The sequence below is a fragment of the Medicago truncatula genome, chromosome 8 (genome assembly GCF_003473485.1).
Source record: "Medicago truncatula cultivar Jemalong A17 chromosome 8, MtrunA17r5.0-ANR, whole genome shotgun sequence".
Taxonomy (NCBI): domain Eukaryota; kingdom Viridiplantae; phylum Streptophyta; class Magnoliopsida; order Fabales; family Fabaceae; genus Medicago; species Medicago truncatula.
Genome location: NC_053049.1, coordinates 34,779,476 through 34,802,391, shown reverse-complemented (window position 1 = coordinate 34,802,391; position 22,916 = coordinate 34,779,476). Strand labels below are relative to the sequence as shown.

Genomic DNA, 22,916 nt, shown 5'->3' with positions numbered 1-22,916 from the left:
TATTTTAATGCTCATGTGTGTCCTTATTGTTACTATATCCTTTCAATACATCGAAAAGATATTCTCTATTTAACATTATTTTACTTTATTTTGGGACTTATAGGGTAAAAAAGTAAATGGCAAATGATTAAATGGGGGAACAAGGTATTTGAATTTTGAATGTTTCCATTGCCATGTTTGGAGGCTTATTAGGAAAATAGGAAAGTCATAATCTTTGTAATGGGAGTGGCATGCTAAACTAGATTTTAGGCTTATTTTTTTTTTTTTTTTTGGTCTTAGATGAAGTGGTAATCCACTGAAAATAAACTCACACACAACTGTGAGGTCCCGGGTTCGAACCCGGGTCACAACGTCCGGCCTTGCAATTTCGGCATTTGCCAGTTGAGCTAGGACTTCTAGACAGATTTTAGGCTTATTAATTAATTATATAAATCTAAAAGTCATATTGCAACTTTAATTATCACACTACCATATAAAGCACACCAAGCTTAGAAAGGTAATCATCAAATAAATTATTTTAGGGAAATTCTAACGAGTGCTCTGAGAACATTCTTAAAGAACTTCAGACACTAAGTTTTTATGAAAACTTATACATTCAATGCATCGAAAATCGAAGTATTAAACATTTTCAATGAATAATTTTTTAATTAGGAATCTTTAAAGAGTACCATTAAAACACTCGTTAGCAAGACCCCTTACTTTAACTTCCATTTCACAAAATGTGACAAAAGTTTGCATAACAATCGATTTATAAGAAAAGGTATCTTTGCGCGCAATTGTGAAATTAATTTTTCAATGAAGTTTTAACTCTAAATTTTTTTTTGAGATTTGTCTTCGTTACTATAATTCAGTTGGCGGTGACAATGCAACATGGGAGAATTTTCGAACCCTAAATTTCTCACTTATTCATAAATTATGGTCATTAAGTTATTTGACAAAAAAAATTGAGATCTAATTTGATTCTTCGCAATAAAAGAAAATCAATTTTGTGTCCTTCACAAAAATAAATTGTGACACTTTAATTCCTAGTTATAAAAATTTGAATGTTGTTTCTTTCAAAAAAAAAATTGAATGTTGTTGTTAATGTGTATTATCTTCAACTGTGTTGTCTACGGACTACGTTGTCTACGTGTGTTGGATACGGACTATGTTGTTATTTGGCAGTTTTGAACCCCCAGTCCAGTGTTGACTCAGTCAACGCTGACGTGGCACCCTAAGTGAGGTGCCACGTGTCAAATTTTTTATTTTTATTTTGCCTTGGGGGGCCAAAACTGCCAAAGAATCAAAACATAGGGGGCTGTTTTGTTTTTAAATTAGTTAGGGGTCCAAAACCGCAACTTTTGGAAAGATAGGGGTCCAAAAGTGCAATTAAGCCTTTTTTTTTTTGTTACATGAGAAAAAAAAACAAAAGAAAAAAAAAACTACGTCCTAATAAAGGACACTCTTGTAGCATCAGCTAGTAAAGCTAAAGATAGACATGATAATGGTTGATGCACCATCACAAGAGATTCTGATTGATTAGTACCTTGTTTTGCAAGTATATCTGCGCAAGAGTTTCCCTCTCTAAAAATATGATGAATGGAAATATCTCACTCCTTAACCAAATACATCTGAATAAGCTCCAAGAGCTTTGCATACTTTCTTTGACACTAATTGCACTACATGAAGAGAGTAATAAAACAAACCAGTTTCTTATAACCAGCTTCCCAGCAAAGCTTAATCCCAATCATAAGGGCATGAATTTCTGCATGCATGAATTCCCTCAAAATTCCTAACTAATCCACCATATCGTGCTTTACCTGGGTTAGTTATCACCATGTTGGCAGCATACTTCATGAGTGGGCCTAACCAATGTGAAACTTGCAATTGCGCGTAAACAGCAGAAACTGCAGTTCGGACTATCAGTTGGATACCATCAAACACCAACTTGTTGCGAGTGCACGATAGGTTCCACATTATAATAGGGGCGACACTTCCTATCTTACTTAATAACATTTGTATGATATCTCTCATATTACTCGAAGGATTATTAATGCACAAAGAAGACACGTTAGGGAATTCACATCCAGACCACACTGCAACAGCTCGCGGACAAAGGATGAGGCAATGAGGAATAGATTCATCTTTCCGATTACAACATGGACATATAGCAGAAACATTCACCCCTCGATGGTGCAGGACGTATTTAGTCAGTTTCATATTTGATCTATCAACATTCTTATGATTATTGTTAAATTTACAAATAAAAATGGATGAGAAAGTCATATTTGGGCCAAGCTTTATCATAAAAAATAAAAGAGAACAAATCTTCTCAAAAGACGTCGATAATGATACTATACAAGTGCTCAATGACAAAATTTTGGTCTTTCATTCCACCAAAATGAAACTAACAAAGTATATAAAAATTCTTTGTAGTTTCGTGGCAATCTTGTAATACCAATCTCCCAACTGTTCTCAACAACTTTCGTAACCTCTAGCAGCTCAAAAGTATATATTAAGAAAATAACAAATGATTTTTTTCACAACGTTGCTTCATCTGAAATACTAGAATATTTGCTGCATGCATATGTATATGCAGATCGGATTTGCTTACGTGAGTCATGTGTATGTACTAATTGTCTTCTTCGGTCAATTTTGAAGAACGAAAGTACATAGGATAGAATTCGGATCATTAAATTTAATAATAATGTTATTTTATTTCATTTATGTCTAAATTTAGGTTTTGTCATCGTTTTGTCATCAGAATGTTGATGCCACATGGTACATAATACATGAAAATATGAGTTTTTACCAATTAACTAGATTTTGACCCACCATACATGTAATTTTTTTTTGGTTGAATAACAAAAGGAAGTGAAAGTTTAGGTGGATTAGAAATTTGAATACTGCATAAGCTGAATTGGCCAAGGAATTGGTGTGAGTGTTAACAATGTCTAGCCTAAGTGAGTGTGTTAATCAATTTGAAAATAGAATCCCAAATTATCTTTTTCTTTTGTACAACTTTCAAAACAAATGACTTGCGGTTTCAATTTCATTAAAACATAATACGCAACATTGTTTATGTACATCATTCATGACGCCTCGTCTCAACAATTCTACCCACGTTGGTAACTTGTCTCAGTGTAATCTTCATCCAAACACATTTTTTTGCACATTTCATTATAAATGAGGGACATCTTTTTAACAGAAATGGGAGGTAATATTAAAAAAACATGTACTTGTTTTCTTTATCAAAAAAAATGTACTTGTTTTGTTAATTTGGAATGTATAGGAAAAAATTATATATTTTCAAAATGGTGGAATATTCGTTTATCATGCATTCAAAGTATATGTAACTACTATATTATAATAGATTTTGAATATCTCTTGTACTTGCATCAACATATTTTGCTTATAAAAAATAAATAACAATTTTAAATTTAAATAAAGATGAAAATTGGTTGAACAAGTACCGTTGGTCATGCTAATTTATCAATTAAATTTCTGAAACAGATTATCAGAAGTTCTTTCATCTAAATCTAAAACTAGAGTAAAAGACAAAAGAAATGAAATATGTGCCGCCACAAAATATTAGAGTTTGAATTCCGGTCACTAGTTTAAGGCAAAGAAAATGTAAAGTATATTATAATCATCATAGCAGTAAAAATTAAAGGTTTTTAAAATTAAAGATTCTTTAAAGATAAAACAGTCAAAATTAAAGGTTACATGAGAGATGATAGAGTGTGGTTCTGTTTGAATTGATATTTAAAGTAAATTCCAACTTGCACCATCGTTATTTTAGGAGAGCTGATACATACACACCCTTACATGGTGTACCCCTCTCATACACCCTCCCACTTGTCACAATAAAATATTAAAAAAGCCAGCTCATACAAAAAAAAATAAAAAAAATTGAGTACTCTCTCATTGATGCATGATGCATATGCTCTGTTTCACTTCTCTCCGGTTCTCCACCCGCCACCGTCCACCGCCATTAATTCCGGCGACAACAACATAATCGACCGTACTCCTTTCTCTCGTCCTTTCTCCTCCGCCCTTCTCTCCCCGTTTTGTCTCCCTCACCCATGTCATCTTCTTTCCACGACCAACACCGTCCAGATCTACAGAACTCTGCTGGTGGCATCCCTTTCATTGCTACATACCCTCTCTTCATCCACCGGCCACACCCACCATCGTTACCCTCCGTCCTCCGCGTCTTCAACCTCAAATCTTACCACCGTCGTCCTCCGCCATTCTCAGCATCTATTCTCTCTGCCTCACACTCCTCCAAAACGCACACTCAACAAGCTTTTTAAATAAATCAAAAAGAAAGTATTGAGGGAGAAGAGAGAAAAGGAGACAAGGGGTTGAAGAGAGAGAAAGGAAAACCAGAGAAATGGATGTAACAGAGAGAAGAGATGTGGAGAGAGAAACTGATTGTGCTATTTTTTGTTTTTAATTTTTTTTTGGTTGGAGGAGACAAAAAATAAATGTCACGTGGGCAGTGGTAGAAGGTGGATGAAATTATGGGGATGTCTATGGATCATTTCTCTTATTTTAGTACTCAAATAGTAGATGAGCCAATGACTGGATTATGTTATTATATAATTTGAGTTATAAATATAGAAAAATGTTACGTGAACACCATTTTTTCATACACCGCATCTTATGCATTAGGAATATTTTGGTAAGTTTATCTCACAACTATACTTTCTCTTCTAGGTGGCGTTTAATTTGGGAAAGGATAGTTTTTTCCCATGATAGGAAAGTTGCACTTTTAGCCATTGATATAATAGTTCTTTATTTGGATGGCCAAGATTAATTACTTGATAATTGTTGATACTTTTTGATGGTTATTGTGTAACAAAAAAAGCTGACCCCACCAAATGATTAAATATCAATTTTGCATTTGTTTGATTTTTTGTATTTTTTGTAATAAAATGTGGACCCCACCTCATTCTTTTTCCTCTCTCTTTGAACCTACTTCACAGGGTCACAATGTGATTTCTTTTTTTCCTGACCCTTTTATAAAAAAAAAAATCAAGTTTGACCCCCTTTTATAAACCAGGCACGCGTGAGACATTCCAGGCTGCATTGCCACCAAGCCAGTGAAGATTTGATGTTAATGTTTGCATCTAATAATATATATACCATTTTTAAAACCAGATTCACACACCATGAGGCATGAACCATCCAATTTTTCCTTTTTGTTTTTTTATTGGATAATTTAGGATCTCCGACGAAATATATTTTGATAAAATATCCGACGAATATATATATATATTATTATCCGACAAAATATATATTTTTCACCGATAAATTATCCGACGAAATGATTTATATATTATTTCAAGATAAAATCTAGAATCCAATTAAAATTATAAAATCTCCTATATTTATTTTTTAGGTGAATTTGCATTAAATGTTTTAAGGTGAATTCGCCTCACTTATTCATCTTTAAGCTGAATTTTTCTAGCCACTAGACGATTTTATAAAAAAAAAAAAAAATTACCCCGGCCACGGGCACCTCAATTATCCAATAAAAAAAAAAATATAGGAGATTTTATAATTTTAAAACCTCTCCATCGGTATAGATCCCCTCTGGAATGCCGCATAAAAACCTCTCCATCGGTCTCTAGCATAATGTTAAACCAAATACAGTGTTGTACTAAACTTTTACTAAACTTATAGAATCAGACCTCAAACTTATAAAGCAAAAGCTATATGTATTACTTGCAACATCTTCAAAGATGTATCTATACCACTGTGCTCACAATTACTGGTTTTTTTACTACCTATGTAATTTAATCATTTCAATTTCTAGAACAGTTTGATTCATCTATCTAAATGTGTGTGACAGTTCCAATGAACTCGACTACAATTGATTCATAACAGCACCAATAACATTGTTTTAAACCAAGAGTAACCATTGTTATGAAGAAATCATGAGAAAGCATAATACTGACCAAAAAATAAATTGAAAAAAATGATTTCATAGATGGATAAAACTTAATTTCATGTACACATTGACATAACAGATTACATGAAAGAGAGTTAATCTAATATACATGTAATCTAATTGATCCCAGTAGCAGCTGTCCAGTCTTCTTGTTCAAAACCCTTCAAACAGATCCAACCCTCCTGCAACCCTTCTTTAGAGACTAACCTTCCCAGTAGCCGGTGACATAACAAATTGATGTTCGACGGTGCGGCGGAGGGCGGTGGTTGCAGGTCATGGCAGCAGCCAGCGAAGAAAACCAGTGGCGGTGCCTTTGGGATTGAAGAAACCCTGCGAAGGGGAATGTTTTTCTGCTGCATCGCCTTTGGGGTTGAAGAAAACCGGCGGAGGACTGTTTTTTCTGCATAATTTTTTTTTATTTCATTTAAACTTGCTTTTTCTGTTTTTTATTATTTTAATGAGCATTGCCACGTGTCAAAATATGATTGGGGCAATGGCAAAATGGCACCATGACACTATGGCACTGAAGTGCTTCCCAGATCTAACAACTTAGAAAATGTTGATTTTAATTTTTCGTCTACTATTAAAAAATTAACGAGTTGGATTTTGGACCATTTGATTTTGCTTGAACGGGTTCCAATGTGTGACTTCGTATACATGCATACTGCAGTAAATCAAGGTCGTTTTAGTAAAAAAAAAAATCAAAATAAATGTCACTTTACATTTTCAATACAACTTTAATTTTTTTCCTTTCAATTTTACCCACAATAAATACTCCAACTTTTTTCTCACACAATTTTCAATGCAACTTTAAATTTGTCTTTTTCATATAAAACAAGGGCAGTTTAGTAAAAGTGTTACGTCTAATGATTATTTCATTTCATTCCTTAATCTGTGTGCAATTGACTAAAGCGACACTCATTTTAAAACGGATGTAGTAAAAATTTAGGGAACAGTTTGTTGACCATATAATAAGCAGGGTAGGGTAGGGTCTTTGATCTTGCAAGCATCATAGGCTACCATATAAATCAATTATGAATCTAAAATTTTGATTGCCATTGGCACGTTTGATTTTTAAGACTAAGTTGGATTATCTTTCAAATAGATGACCCTATGAATGTGATTTTTTAAGGAAAGCCGCGTTACAACTTTTCCACACAAATTTGTTGATAACTTGTATTTTAATTACGATATCACCATGAACAAAGACAAAAGTGCATATCACTCAAGTAATTGGAAAGTATTGCCATCTATATTCTTACTATAAATGGGAGAATTTGCTAGGAGTTGAAGTATCTCCAACATTGGATATTGATCATGCAGTGGAGAATTGGAGCATCTCTAATATTGGGTGATCATGCGGGGAGTTAAAACATCTCTAAATATTCCTCAACAAAAAAAAAAAAAAATCTCTAATATAAAATAAAATAAAAAAATAGCCTAGTGCACTAAATCGTTTCCGCATATACAAAAAGGATCGTAATATATTAGAAGATTATTTAGAGATGTTTCAAGGCTTCTATGATTTGAACCATGATCATTTTATTCGTAAAATGTGAGTGTTATTATTGATTGGTTGTAACTCTCTTGAGTGGATTAATCAAATGACAAAACCAATAAAAAAATTCATATATATTTGTATTATGAAATGAAAAAGGACTTATAAAAGCTTTGTATAACCAATATATCATAATTGATATATCTCACTCAATTTTATTTTCACTATAGTTACATTACATGTAAGAAAAACATTTAAATTTTTCTCCAACAATATAATAAAAAAAGTGTAAAGATTTAATTTGATTATAGAAAAACAAAATTATTTTCCTCATGAAAGTGGGAAATATACGTCCAAACGAGGTCGTGAAAACACCAATGTAAAGCTAAAAAATCATAGACATAACCAAAGCCACAAGGAAAGAAACGTTGCTTTCCTTATTTTCTTTCCTCATCCACCATGCATGCATGCACGATTATCCCTTGGAGTTGGAAGAACGAATTCCATTTCTTTCTTCTGATTTTCTTTCCCCACCACATCCCCAAACCCAACATTTAAAATTCCCTTTACCATTTCCTCCTCCTCCTCCACCCCAACCCCATCCTTCACCACCATCACTTCCTCCTCCACCACCACCGCCACCTCCTCCACCACCACCTCCACTTCTACCACCAACTCCGCCACTTCCACCACCACCACCTTGACCATGACCATTTCCTCCTCCACCACCGCCACCTCCTCCACCACCTCCTCCACTTCTACCACCACCTCCGCCACTTCCACCACCACCACCTTGACCATGACCATTATGATTACCATTTCCTCCTCCACCACCGCCGCCTCCTCCTCCTCCACCTCCACCGCTTCCCCCTCCCCATCCATGACCTTGTCCACTTCCTCCACCCCCACCACCTCCACCTGAACCTCCTCCTCCTCCGCCGCCACCTCCACCTCCACCATTCCCCTTTCTGCTCCCTCTATGTTCACTTCTTCCATTTCCCCCTCCATTTCCTCCTCCTCCAGCACCCCCTCCTTTTCCACCATTGTTCTTACTGAGCTTCCTTTCAACTAATACATTTTCAGATGAGTACCCTATCTTGCTTCCACTTGAGTCTTCCACAGAACTATTATCTCCACGTAAAACTTCATCGGTATCGGTAGAGTTGATGCCATCAACATCCATTGTCTTCTCATGAAAATAGTTTCTCCCATTAACCAAACAAGGACTTACAACGATCACCACAACAACCAGAACCATCGCAAATACTACTCTCATAATCCCCATCTCTTGCCTAATTATTAAGCACTTCCCAATAATGCATATATCACAATATTGCTACACGCACCACCCTTTTATACCCTTGGCACTGCACTAGTTAGTTACTAGCTAGTTTGCATTACTTAGTTGCCACTACACTAAACAAACAATATCTCCATAAGGCTGCTACAAAGTGATGATGAATAGTATATTCATTTTCCTTCTAGTGTAATCTGTCCCCACCACGTTCACAGCATATTGTCTCAAATGGTACATGTATATCATGGATTAAGCTTGTTTTAGTCTAGCTAGTTTATTAGCTTCATTATAATGATATATATAGTAGCCACTACCTAGTGCGCTTATGTTTGCTAATTATATATGTATGTGATACACTGATACTTATAGTGAAAAATATTGATTATTGGCACATGGTTGAAAAGTTGGAGCTATTTTTGCAAATGCATTTACAAGTTAAGAAATTCACCAAACTATATATGTATATAGCGTAAAGCACATGGTGGAGATGTTGGGTGTGGGGGTGTTTTGCCTTTTGCTTGACGATTGGAAATTTAGGACAATCTAGATATGCTAGTGGTGGTGTGATGAAGATTCCAATGGGAAGGTGGATTATCTGTTCATGCCATCATCTTCTTCTTATTCTCATTTGTATATAGCTTTCTTCTCAAGCTAGCTATTCCTTCTTTTTTGGTTTGTTGTATGATACAGTTTTGGGCCAAGTGGACCCTTTTCATTTTAATTTTTGTAGTGCATTTTCTTTTTGCTATTTTACACTCCAACTATATAATATTGGTTATTGCTTTAATTTATAGTCCTTCGAATTGCACAAAAGGTCATTGATTTTATCAGATCGTAACTCTCGATCCACAAAAATATTGGAAGTGCGACCCAAATCATTGCTTTTTGGATCAGAACGTAACTCTCGATAAGCTTCTTTCTCTTTTAGGCACCTTGTGATGGGTCTATATATTTCTCTTTTGGATCAGAACCCAAATCAAAGGTTGAACAATCAGATGGGTCTATATATTTCTTTCTCTTTTAGGCACCTTGTGATGCCCATGTACAATTGACACTTGATCAGATATGAAAAAAATTCACTCAGCGAGCTATTATAACTAAACTGAAGCCTTTATTTACATATTTTAATGAGAGAGGGAGTGAGGAAATGAAAAGAGTAAATTGGATATAAAATGGAATAAAGTTTGTACTGATAGATAGTTTTGCGGACTAGAAATAATTTTTTTTAAGAAATTTTAATGTGGCTCTTTCAAGAAAATGGTGTTTGAAGCAAATTAAATAGTGTTGGAGATTGAGATGTGATAACAACAGTTTTTGAAGGGACGGAAACAAAAATTTAGTTCAGGGATGCCGAGTTTAAGAATATAACATAGTAAAGAAAACACAAATTTTTATAAGCATAATGTATACAAGAAATTTAAGAAATTATATGATATATCCAAAGTTAATATGCATCCAAAAATATTCTCAAATAAGAAATATTATAATTTTATCTAAAATTATAAGAAATTCCAAAGATATAAGAAATATGAGTTTTTTGAGGCTTGCTTGAGTATGACGAGACTAAAGAAGATTTTTAAATACTAAAGATAGAAAACATGAAACAACAAAATGCAAAGGTAAAAGGATAAATTCAAGATAAAATCATGAGCAGTTAATCGTTGGTATAAGAGTGCACAAATAACACCGCATGTAATAAATCAAAAAATTTAAACAAAATTGCAACAAAGAATCATAAACTGATATTCATTGATGATTCAGATTCTTATGTAAATTGCAAACAAAATTTCACTTAATTTTTCATTGTTATGCATTCTAGTTAATGATTAGTGTAATTAATCTTAAAAACTTAAGTGTTCAAGGCTAAATATATTCAGTCACAAAAAGTTCATTATAGAATATCATATAAAGTTTATAGAAAATAAATATAGTGATCGAAAAATATAATGGCATACTAATATGAAGAAAAAAAAATATAGAGAATCCATGGTATTTATTGGTCTCCCTTCTAACTTCGTCCCGAGATGAATACGGGAAAGGAGAGGGAGAAGTGAAAGGGGAGGTATTAGTTAGATTTACTATTTTAATTGATTACATTAGATTTAGTTTGTTATGGAGGATAAGTGCATAATCATCCAAATTAGTTATATGTTACTTATCCTAGTTTGGGTTTCCCATTTTATATAAACCTCACTCATCAATAATACTATCATTAAGTAACATTTTTTTTGGACAAATCAAGTAACAATTCTTCTCCGCCCTATCCGATGAAGTATAAAAAATAAGTATTGAATTATTGTACTATAGAGATTTGAGCGATATTATGTCGTTATATAACAACTAGAGTATCTATAAAAGAATGGTGGTCAACGTGGGTAATTATAATCTTTAGAAGAATGAGAGTGAATTTTGTTTGGTTGTAAATAAAATAATAATTCATTTTTTAGTCTCGTTATAAATCAGATTCTAATTATTCATGAATTTAAAAAATGTAAAAGTAAGACCTTGTGGATTTTATGTTTGTATTCGAAAGTATTTAAAATTTATCAAGACAACAACTTAAACCTAAGACTCATAATAACCCAATCCTAAAGAGAGAGATGCAATGGCGGTAGAATTCAACTCCATAGAATTGTAAATTAATTCAACAAGAGTACTAGACAAAGTAGAAGTTATGTTTTCAACATGATGTTTTGGATACGGGTGTAACGGTTCGGTTTGGATTGAATTTTGATCAAAAAAATGTCCAAATCAATGAAATCTTCATCGGTTCGGTTTGGTTCGGTTGTTACTATTTTTAAAAAAAGAAATCGAATCAAAATAGTCGGTTTGATTTGGTTTGGATTGGTTCAATTGATCGGTTTGTTTGAAAATACAATTAAAAAAAACAATATTTTCACAAATTTGTTTTTCATGCATACAACATACTCAAATATTTAATATAACTTTATTTTCCACGTTCTCTGTTTTTCAAACTACTTTGTATAACTAACATGAAAAAAATAACAAGAGATGGACGATCCTATTGGCGATGAGGAACAATGGGTTATGTATGACTGGCGGTTAGTGTTCTTTTTAGTAGAATTGAAATAGACTGTGAGTGATGACATGAGATGATGATGGGAGAAAGTAAATGAATTAAGGAGTATTTTATGTTGGACTTTAATCTTGAGTTTTAATCATAAGTGTGTGTGAGGAGAGATAATATTACTAAAATGGAGAGTGAGGTTAGCATTGGTTTGGTTTATCGGTTCATTGAATCTTAAAATTAAAAACCGAGAACCGAACCAAATTAGATCGGTTTATGTTGATTCGGTTTGTTTTTAAACCGAACCAAACAAGGTCGAATACTTTTTCGGTTTGATTTGGTTTAGGTTTTCGGTTTCATCAGTTTTATCCGAACCACTTGCACCCCTAGTTTTGGAAATTGGGCAGCGATATTATATGACACAAGTCAATAAACATTAACGTGAATTAAATATACTTGTATTCTTGACCAAATATATACACACACTTGTATGTATTCTGGTTAACGTGTGTGCAAGTCTATTCATAGATACTCTTAATTCAAATCTTCATTCTCAAATACCAAAAAAAATCATCATTCTATATGGTTGAAATTTTCACCAAAGAGAAAAATGGAGTGAAAATTCCAATTGAAAGAATCCAAACTTTATTGGAACATAATAATGTCATTGTCTTACACTTCACTTTCAGAACTAAGTCCAACAGACTTACAGACATGATCATCATCTATTGTTAATTTTTCTTTGAATCTATCCACAAATCCAGAAATTCAGAACTGTCAACATTTACTCTCTTATTTTGATTAATTATCTTCTACCTCATATATATGTCAGCAAGCTTTGAATCTTTATTATTGGGGATGACTATATCATGATGGGAAGAAAAACCTGCAAATTCCAACCAAGCACGAAACGTAATTTTTATCTTACCTATTTGGGAATTATTAATGTCTCTTCTATAAAAATTAAATCCTCAATGAGTATTACAATATAGATTTATAAAGTATTTTTCGTAATGAAGTAAAATATAGTCTAGCATTCATTTTATCCGCTTACAAATTATTTTGAATTATTTTCGCATGAGAATGCAAGAAACTTTTACTCATATAAATATACCAAACAATCAAGCTAGTTTTTTCTTCTTACCATGACTAAGAACGTTGAAGCTTCAACTCCTTACCTGTAACTCAACTCAATTGAGCTATACAAACCCCCAAACAATCATGTGATTAAGATCAAATGATTGTCAAATTTCAATCAATGACGAATTGTTCAGAAATACTGAATCAATTTTTGGAAGAAAAAAAAATCATTGATTAAACTTTACACTTGATTATGTACCATTCTCCTAAAGAACGAGAGAAATTTTTATTTTTTTTCCAGGAAAAAACAACGAGAGAATTAGAATTAGTGAAGTTCAGAATAATTTTTTTCTTTATTTATATTTACGAGTTTTGGTTTATTGAACAACATTTCATCAATGATTTAATTTATATGTGTCGTCAATATAAATATATTTTACACATATATCAAATAATGTATTGTCAACATCATTTAATATGTTCAAAAACTCATTATTTATTATATTCATAGAATACATGTGTGAAATAACATTACACTATCTGTATAAATAAACTCTTTTATTAGCTACTTTTTTTCTCAATTATTTTTTTCTTGTTTCTTAGTTCTTAAAGAAAACAGAGCGCTTGTTGTGATTGTTCAATCTTACTCACTAGCGCACACTTTTGTTGATTCTTGTTTAAATAAGGAATGTGATTCACTACAGTTTTCAAAACGACGCAGTCACGATGTCAAATAAATCTTAACCATCCAATCTATTAAACGGTTTAGATTTAACAATTCTCTAGTTTTCGTAAAACCACATCATTATGAAAAAGTTAAAACTCAGTTTCACTCTTTAACAATGCATAAAGAATAAATATAATAACAACAATGCATAAAGAAGGACCGGCGAACCACTACTTGTGCAGAGAACAGATCAAGTCGTAATAACAAAATGGCTAATTAACTTACGCAAATGCATGAAATTCAATTGTTGCATTGTGAATGTGACAAATACTAAGGTAACTTGCAATTAAGCAAAACGGCAAAACGACAGCTTGTCTTTTTTTTACGTGAGCAGATTAAAATATTATATGCTTTAAGAAAACAAATAAAAAGGCAATTGTGCAGTTTCCTTTTAATAAGGACCGCATTTAAGGGTCATTGAATTTAACTTAGTTGATAGGGACAATACATAATATATATATATATATATATATATATATATATATATATATATATATATAAGAGAGATATTTTGACTCCAAGAGTAAGTCTATTAACTTACTCCAAATTTTGACCTTTAACTCTAATATCAATTAATGGTTTAGATTGATTCATAATAATTGATATGATAGACTTTAATTTTGTTCTCTGTTGTAGTTAAACACTCGTCACCATAAAACAATTAATGATTTTAATTGATTATTTTTTTTCATTCACCTTCTTGGCATACGGAACTGAAAAATTGTTATCCAATTATGTTTTTTTTTTCTTTTACACATATGTTTTTTCTATGTTTGTCATGCCTTTCTTTTCTCTTACCAGCACTCCATCTTTTTTATTATTGAATTACCAACCAAAAAAAAACAATTATTTAAAAATTTAACTATATTATATTTTTCCTTGTTGTGTTTATTTTTTATGTATAAAAAAAAAAGGGACAAGAATAAAAAAAAACAGCCAATTATCCTTCAAAAAAAAAAAACCAATTAAATTGCATTAATTATTTTGCCATTTTGAGATGATGAGTGTTAACTCCAATAGAAAAGAAAATTAAAGTTTACTGTATCACTTATTATTAATCAATCTAAACCATTAGCTAATTATAGAATTAAAGGCTAAGATATGGAGTAAGTAGACAAAAACTTATTCTTGGAGTCAAAATATCTCCCCTATATATATATATATATATATAGTGTGTATCAAATGAGAGCACTATTTAAAATGAAAGTGAGAGGGTTAAATCACAACCCTTGCATCAAATCAAATGGCTGCTATTTGTTTGAGAGATATCTGCACTGCTGCACAAAGTTAATCACACTTTTAGTTATGTGGCTAATCGCCTTCATCCCTCTTCGTATCTTCTCTCTCAAATTACGTTTTTCATTGTTTTTTCCTTTTCCAAATCGACTTCTCCTATTCCAGTGTTTCATCAATTCTATTCCTCTTCCTTTTTTAACTACCAGCATCAAAGTAATTTTCAGAAGAAAACTATTTTGTATCAAAGCATAAAACTACTACTAAAAAAATGAATTTGAGATAAACTATGAAATTTGATGAATAAAATTCTGCATTCTTTTAAGGCTTAATTGCACTTTTGGACCCCTATCTTTCTAAAAGTTGCGGTTATGAACCCTTAACTAATTTAAATACAAAACAGCCCTCTATGTTTTGATTCTTTGGCGGTTTTGGCCCCCAAGGCAAAATAAAAAATAAAAAATTTGACACGTGGCACCTCACTTAGGGTGCCACGTCAGCGTTGACCGAGTCAACAATGAATTAGGGGTTCAAAACTGCCAAAGAATCAAAACATAGGGGGTTGATTTGTATTTAAATTAGTTAGGGTTCATAACCGCAACTTTTAGAAAGATAGGAGTCCAAAAATGAAATTAAGCCTTCTTTTAATTAGCGATGGAAATATGAAGCAAGTGCAGCATAAATAAAATCCATGAAGATTTACGTTTTTCATTCTTTTAATGGCTTGGATGATTCATACTTTTTTTTTTTTTGGATGATTCATACTTAATTAGTTACAGTTAAAAGATGAACCATATGAGAATAATTCATATTTTCCCAATTTCTCTTCGGTTTTTTTAAATTAAATCAGCCATGATACATCAGAATTGCCTTGCACTGGTTCTTGGAAAATAACATTTGAAAGAAGAAAAATAAACCGTAAAAGCAACAGAGAGATGAAAGGACGGCGAGAGAAGAAGCTGGCACATGGGTAATGAAGGAATGAAAAAGATTATACGTTGCGGTTTTAAAAATTAAGTAACACAATATAGATTGATCCAAGGGTTGTAATTTAACCCTCTCATCTCTCATTTTAAATAGTGCTCTTATTTGATACTTAAATGGAAGATTTATATATATATATATATATATATATATATATATTCCATTTAAGTTAAAGTTGTTTCAGAAGAAGATGGTTATGAGAATGCAAATGCACTAGTAGTCACAGTTAAGAACTGGAAAAGAGTTGGGTCTTGAGCTCGGGTTGCTCTTACATGTGTCTAAAAAAAGAGTATCTTAATAGTTTGGTGTCGAAGGTAGGTGGAGACATTCACCCCGAAAACAACAAATCTTGCAAAGTCCAAGGTAAAGGTACCATTTTTCTAAAAATGTTTGATAATCTTGAATTCCTTTTAAGGAATGTGAGTTGTATTCGTAAACATAAGCAAAGTTTAATTTTCCTAAACCTTGAATTATCAAAATAATTATCACGAGTGAGTATATTTTATAATATAGCTATGCCATGAAAAAATTATCAGAGGTGTCATTTATTGAATTTGACATACGATTTCAATTGATCAATTTGTAAATAATGGGGATAAATTGATATCTCACTCGTGATTCTCACTTTTTTTTTTTAGAGATGAATCCACACATGATTCTCACATTTGTTTTTATATATATGTATTCTACTAATTATAGTTGATAGTGATTCTCACTTTTGTTTTGTATACTTCTTTTAAAAACTTTTCATATATATTCTACCAATTATAGTTAATGGAAATTTCACTTTTTGTTTCTTTTAATTAAGGTTGTCGTGCTTTCCTTTATTTTATTTAAAAGAAAATATTATCCTCTTTCGTTATATTAGCATGTGCCATAAATTTTATTTTTCTAGTTCCCATCTTTGCACGCATAGTAATAGTTCTTTTTTGATAACTAAAATTTATTAAGAAAGTGGGTACTAAAGATAATCCATGAATTGTTCTAATTAGTATAACTAAAATTTATTAAGAAAGTGGGTATTAAAGATACTCAATCTATAGATTGATCTAATTGGTTAAACATGTTGTTTGATTTCGGATTCTTACGTGGGAGGAGAGAACATACCTTATATGCTCTATTGGTTTCATGCAGATTAGTCACTACTTAACGAATGGTGAAAACTTTTTGCTAGTATCATTTTTTTAAGGATGTATACTAGTATATATCATGGTACACCAAAAAATAAAATACTCAATCCATTACAAGAGAATTCTCATATGCCTCACAAACATAAAGAGCATATAAACTGAATTCCAATTATCAAGCATATCAAACGTGTGTTAAATATCTATTCTATCCTCAAATCTCAATGTTACGTTTTTTCCCCAAATGCTTTATTAGTTGCGTCCACTTGCATTATATATAATCTATTGATACATATATTTTTCTTAACCAAGGTTTACACTCTTCAAGCAACTATTATATAAGACCCCATAATATCTCTCACAATTCAGCAACCCTTAGAGTTGCAATCTCACATCAACTCTCATCACCCAACAACAACACACTCATTTCTTTCATACCAAGTAACCAATAAGAATCTCCACTCTCTATATTCTATCGAAAAACCAATTAGAGAAACCAAAAATAGAAACACACAAGTTAACATGGATACACTAGGACAATTCCAAACAACTCTATTATTAGTTCTCCCACTCACTTTGTTTCTACTACTAAATTTAGCATCAAAATTTCGTAAAAGAGCACCATATCCACCTGGACCAAAAGGGTTACCCTTAATAGGCAACATGAACATGTTGGACAAACTCACACATAGAGGCTTAGCAAATTTAGCAAAACAATATGGCGGTGTTTATCACCTCCGCATGGGGTTTATCCACATGGTGGCAATTTCAAACGCCGAAGCAGCGCGTGAAGTGCTACAATTACACGATAGCATCTTTTCAAATCGGCCAGCGACGGTAGCCATAAGTTACCTTACTTATAACCGTGCTGACATGGCGTTTGCTCACTACGGTCCATTTTGGCGCCAGATGCGAAAACTTTGTGTCATGAAACTCTTTAGCCGCAAACGCGCTGAGTCATGGCAGTCTGTCAAAGACGAAGTTGAAGTTGTTATCACCAATGTTAACAACAATTTGGGAAAGTCCGTTAATGTTGGTGAGTTGGTTTTTAATTTGACAAAAAATATTATCTATCGCGCGGCTTTTGGGTCGTGCTCGAAAGAAGGACAAGATGAGTTCATTTCGATACTTCAAGAGTTTTCGAAATTGTTTGGTGCTTTTAATATTGCGGATTTTGTTCCTTGTTTGAAGTGGGTTGATCCTCAAGGTTTTAATGATAGGCTTGTTAAGGCTCGTGGTGCGTTGGATGGTTTTATTGATAAGATTTTTGATGAACATGTAGAGAAAAAAAGGAATATGAGTGGTGATGAAGATAGTGATATGGTTGATGAATTGTTGGCTTTTTACAGTGATGAAGCTAAAGTAGAAAATGAATCGGATGATCTTCATAACTCCATCAAACTCACCAGAGATAACATCAAAGCCATTATCATGGTATGTATATATTTTTTTGACTAGGTTTTTGCATTTTCAACCACACATAATTACTAAATAATTTATTTTTGGGTGAACATTCAAGATGAAAATAAATAACTTGAGAGGGTTAATTGATGGAAACAAATATTTGTAAATATAACAGTAATTTACACTTGACTATACTTTCATTTTTTTTTCTTTTATAATATTTGACGGCTATACTGCGTAGTATATTGGTTTCTTATTTAGATTTTAATAAGTAACCTAGGTTTGGAAGAAAAAATAATAATAATAACGTAGGTTTATCCTTCAAAAAAAAAAGTAACCTAGATTTAATTTTCTTTACATACAGTTAACCTAATTTTCTTTATAAACTCATTTGTCTCTTATAAAAAGAACCGGAATGAATAACGTTTAAATTTTTCTTGGTAATCTGCCAAAAAAAAAAGTTTTTGTTAGAAAAATTCATAAAGAATTTGATGACACTAAGTGTTATAATATATGCAACAAAGGCAGTAATACAATTGTATGAATAACTTATTTTATGGAGGGGTGATCCGTAAGTAGATCTGCAAAAAAATTAAAATAGCTTGTTTCTTCGACAACAAAAAAACTTGAATAAAAAATTCAAACGTGCAATAAATAATTAAGTATATTTGTGGGGATTAACCCTCTTATCAGGGATAATGAAATCATGATCAACTTTTCTACCACCAAACCAATTTTTTTAATACAATGCTACCAAACCAGTTTGTCGGGGTGAAGAAAGTGTTATTTCAATGAGATATTGTCTTAGTGATATATATTTTTTAATTAGAATGTCAACAAAAAGGCTAAATGAATGAAAAGGTAATTTCAGGTATTTTTGCTTCACACGATTTAACATGCGTTGCTAGTATATTTTTAAAACAAACAATGTTAATATTTTTTTTTTTTTTACAAGAACAATGTTAATATTGTTAACAATATATTGTTATAGCCATGCATTACAATACAATATTTATTCATGTGAATAATTTTTTTATTTTAATATGACACACAAACCTTTTCATGATAAAAAAAACGTTACTCTCCCTTAAAAAAAAAAGTTATTCTAAAAATATCACATTTTAAGCATAAAATCACACAGACCTTTGACCCGATGAGATTTTTTTAATAGGTAGACAAAATGGTAAACACCATCTAAAACTCACACAGCTGTAATGTTTCAAGTTTGAATTCGGATGGTTAACAAAATTAATGACATATTAAATTATTTAAATTTAAAATTGGATCAGTTATTTAGGTGTAATTCCTATGATATCTTGTTCTTCACTAAAACCATATGCAAAATGGTATAAAATAGTTTTCTCATAAAATTAGGCTCATGCAATTTTGACAATTAAGATAATTGTTACCAAAAGAAAAAGACAATATGATAATTTTATAGTCTAAGCAGTATTGTACCTAAATTATTTTTTAAAAAAAGGTCCACTTTTTCATTTTTTAAACGTAATTTTATTTTTATTTTTATTTTTATGAAAAAGGAGATTGCTCTCGATTCATTTGTTAAAAGCACTAAGCAGATACCTAAATCTAAAAAGTTTTTTTTTTTTTTTTTATCAACAAAAGAAAAAAGGCACTAAGTATCACATTCGACATGAACGTTAGAAACGGACATAGATCACCCGGTCTATTCAATTAATTGTCATTTTTTAGCAACAAATATTTCGGATTACATTTTACATGATGGAAAAAATAAATGGTGTGAATTGAATCCTCAAAGATAAGAACTACCATTGTGTCACTTCAGTGGGTTAGTGTTAATCTCAATTTTCTCTCAATCCATATCAAATACTAGTACCACATTTCATTTTCCATTTGAGTTTAATTTTCATAAGCACTATCTATATTTTTGTAAAATATTTACATTCTCAAGCACAGCACAATCATTTACGTGTATATAAATTAAATTATTTCCATTTTAATAATTATGGAACCCGAAAACAAAAACATCATTATTTTTTGTTTATAAAGAAAAACATTGCTACTTTAACATTAACTTCAAAACCAAGATATGTACATTGAAAATAAGTGACAATTGACAACGTTCCAACAATACAGGATGTGATGTTCGGAGGAACAGAAACAGTAGCATCAGCAATGGAATGGGCAATGTCGGAGCTAATGAGAAATCCAGAAGAACTAAAGCGTGTGCAACAAGAACTCGCCGTTGTTGTTGGCCTAGACCGGCGCGTGGAGGAATCAGACATCGAGAAACTCACTTATCTAAAGTGTGCCGTCAAGGAGACGTTGCGTCTCCACCCTCCCATCCCCCTTCTCCTCCACGAAACCGCGGAGGATGCAACAGTTGGTGGTTATTTTGTTCCTAAGGGCTCGCGCGTGATGATAAATGTGTGGGCTATAGGAAGAGACAAAGACTCGTGGGAAGATCCAGAAGAGTTTAGGCCTTCGCGGTTTTTGGATTCAAGTGCACCAGATTTTAAAGGAAGTCATTTTGAGTTTATTCCATTCGGGTCTGGTCGAAGGTCTTGTCCTGGAATGCAATTGGGCCTTTATGCGTTGGATTTAGCTTTGGCACATTTACTTCATTGTTTTACTTGGGAGTTGCCGAATGGGATGAGGGCTAGTGAGATGGATACGAGTGATGTTTTTGGACTCACTGCTCCGCGAGCAAGTCGACTCATTGCAGTTCCAGCTAAGCGTGTTGTGTGCCCTCTCTAAATCAACAAAACTAAATTTGGTAAAGTCCAAAATACTTTAGTTTCAACAAGAAATGGTGTGAAGATCATTTTGGGAGGGATTTGTTATTTTACTTTTTCTTATTATTATTGATGTTTGGGAAGAACATGTAAAATAAAAGGAAGAAAAAAGAATGTGTGAGCAGATTAATTAGGTAAAGTTTGTACGTTGATATACTTTTGTTGATTTGATTTTTTATTTATTATTTTTTTTTTGAAGGAACTTTTGTTGAATTGATAGAATGCTATATATGTGAAATGATATATTTTTGTGGTCGTTTTCATTAGTGGTTGTGTTTTCAGCTTTGTGTTTGATGATAATTTTTCTGAATAAATAAATAAACTTAAACCGCAATCAAAGTGAAAGGTATAAACGGTTGGGGTTCAATGTTGACGTGGGAAATTGTATGATTGTGATTAATTTTTAGAGTTTAATTAATATATTTTTTTCGGTGTACAAATATTTTACACATGTATTTAATAATGTGTTATTGCATTAATTAATGAATATGATAATTTATGTATTTTTCAATTCAATAATTGACGTTACAATACATCATTAAAAATATGTAAAATAATTATACATTGATGGAGTATACTAATTAAATTATTTTTCTGTTATAATAAAAAAAAGGTTTTGCATTTGCATATTAAGTAAAGAAAAAAATTAGGTGGACACCAAAAAAAATATTATGAGTGTGATCGGTTGATGACCTGATAAATATAGAGATATAAAAATAAAGTGAAATGTTAAGTGAGTGTTGGAAAATATAATATGTTTACAAATCATTGTTGTCGAGTAAAATTGTCTTTGATATTGAAAGTTTTGAACAATAGAATATTTTGTGAATGTGAATGAGAAAATAAATTTTATGAAAGTGCTCTAACCTTTTAATTTTGTAGGATTTTCTTTAAAAGCGTAAAGTTTTGTTAGATAGAACTTTAAGAAAATTAATGATTTTAAAATAATTAAAATATAAAAATGATGATATGATATTAAATGATAGAATGATGATGCATATCTAAAAAAAAAAAAAAAAAAATCAGAATAATACAGTGTTCACCTTCATATGGTACAAAATACAAATTACATGATGCTAAAGTTTTTGTTGAATTACATAACGGGGTACTGATGGTGCTCAGCTAGTTGTCTCTAGAACTTGGTTGCTTCACTTCATGAATATAATTTGAGGTTGGTTTCTCTACTAAACCCTTATTCTGTATTTTTCTTCCAAGTAGACAGAGAACACAACGACATTCATGCTACAAATTCATCAAAATTATTATTAGAATAGGAAATATTCTCAGTCAACCTTTGTATTGAATAGGCCTTAATTTTGTATTGAATAGGCATTTTAACACTTCTGTATATATACATATTTCATATATGAAAGAGGCAAGGCAATTATTCTATTATGGTATCAGACTAGGTTTAGATCCACATTCCTTCTTCTTCCTTTCAAATTGCAGCCGGCCCTAATTCCTCAAATCATCATGGCCGAAATTACTCCTCCCTCCTCTCCCCAATCAACATCCAAACATGCTGCTCACACCACCGTATCTCCAATTCACCCTGCACTCACTGTTTCTAACATCACAAACTTCATCAAAGTCACCCTTGACATTGAGAAAATCCAATACAATACATGGTCTGAATTATTCAAAATCCATGCCGAAGCATATGATGTTCTCGACCACATCATCCCCCCTTCACCAACCGATCCCACTTCCTCACCCTCTCTCAAAGAAACCAATCCAGCCTTATGGAAACGCCTAGATGCCATTGTTTTACAATGGATTTATGGAACCATCTCTACTGATCTCCTTCATACCATTCTTGAACGTAA

The 22,916-nt window shown here is 32.1% G+C and overlaps 2 protein-coding genes across 2 annotated transcripts; one reads left to right on the top strand and one right to left on the bottom strand.

Moving 5' to 3' along the window:
• Positions 1-7,911: 7,911 nt before the first annotated feature.
• LOC120577559 (putative glycine-rich cell wall structural protein 1) lies at positions 7,912-8,721 on the bottom strand. The gene has a single exon (XM_039829149.1). It carries the CDS (start codon positions 8,719-8,721, stop codon positions 7,912-7,914), a length of 810 nt encoding a protein of 269 aa, XP_039685083.1.
• Positions 8,722-17,228: 8,507 nt separating this feature from the next.
• LOC11411326 (cytochrome P450 84A1) lies at positions 17,229-21,223 on the top strand. The gene is made up of 2 exons (XM_003629312.4): positions 17,229-18,346; positions 20,432-21,223. Exons 1-2 carry the CDS (start codon positions 17,435-17,437, stop codon positions 21,050-21,052), a joined length of 1,533 nt encoding a protein of 510 aa, XP_003629360.1. The 5' UTR covers positions 17,229-17,434; the 3' UTR covers positions 21,053-21,223.
• The last annotated feature ends 1,693 nt before the right edge of the window (positions 21,224-22,916 follow it).

Bases quoted from the DNA above. Each gene is read 5' to 3' on its own strand.
- LOC120577559 (XM_039829149.1), bottom strand. From the start codon at position 8,721: ATGGGGATTATGAGAGTAGTATTTGCGATGGTTCTGGTTGTTGTGGTG.
- LOC11411326 (XM_003629312.4), top strand. From the start codon at position 17,435: ATGGATACACTAGGACAATTCCAAACAACTCTATTATTAGTTCTCCCA. The intron at 18,347-20,431 runs GTATGTATATAT...CCAACAATACAG, and splicing joins ACATCAAAGCCATTATCATG to GATGTGATGTTCGGAGGAAC.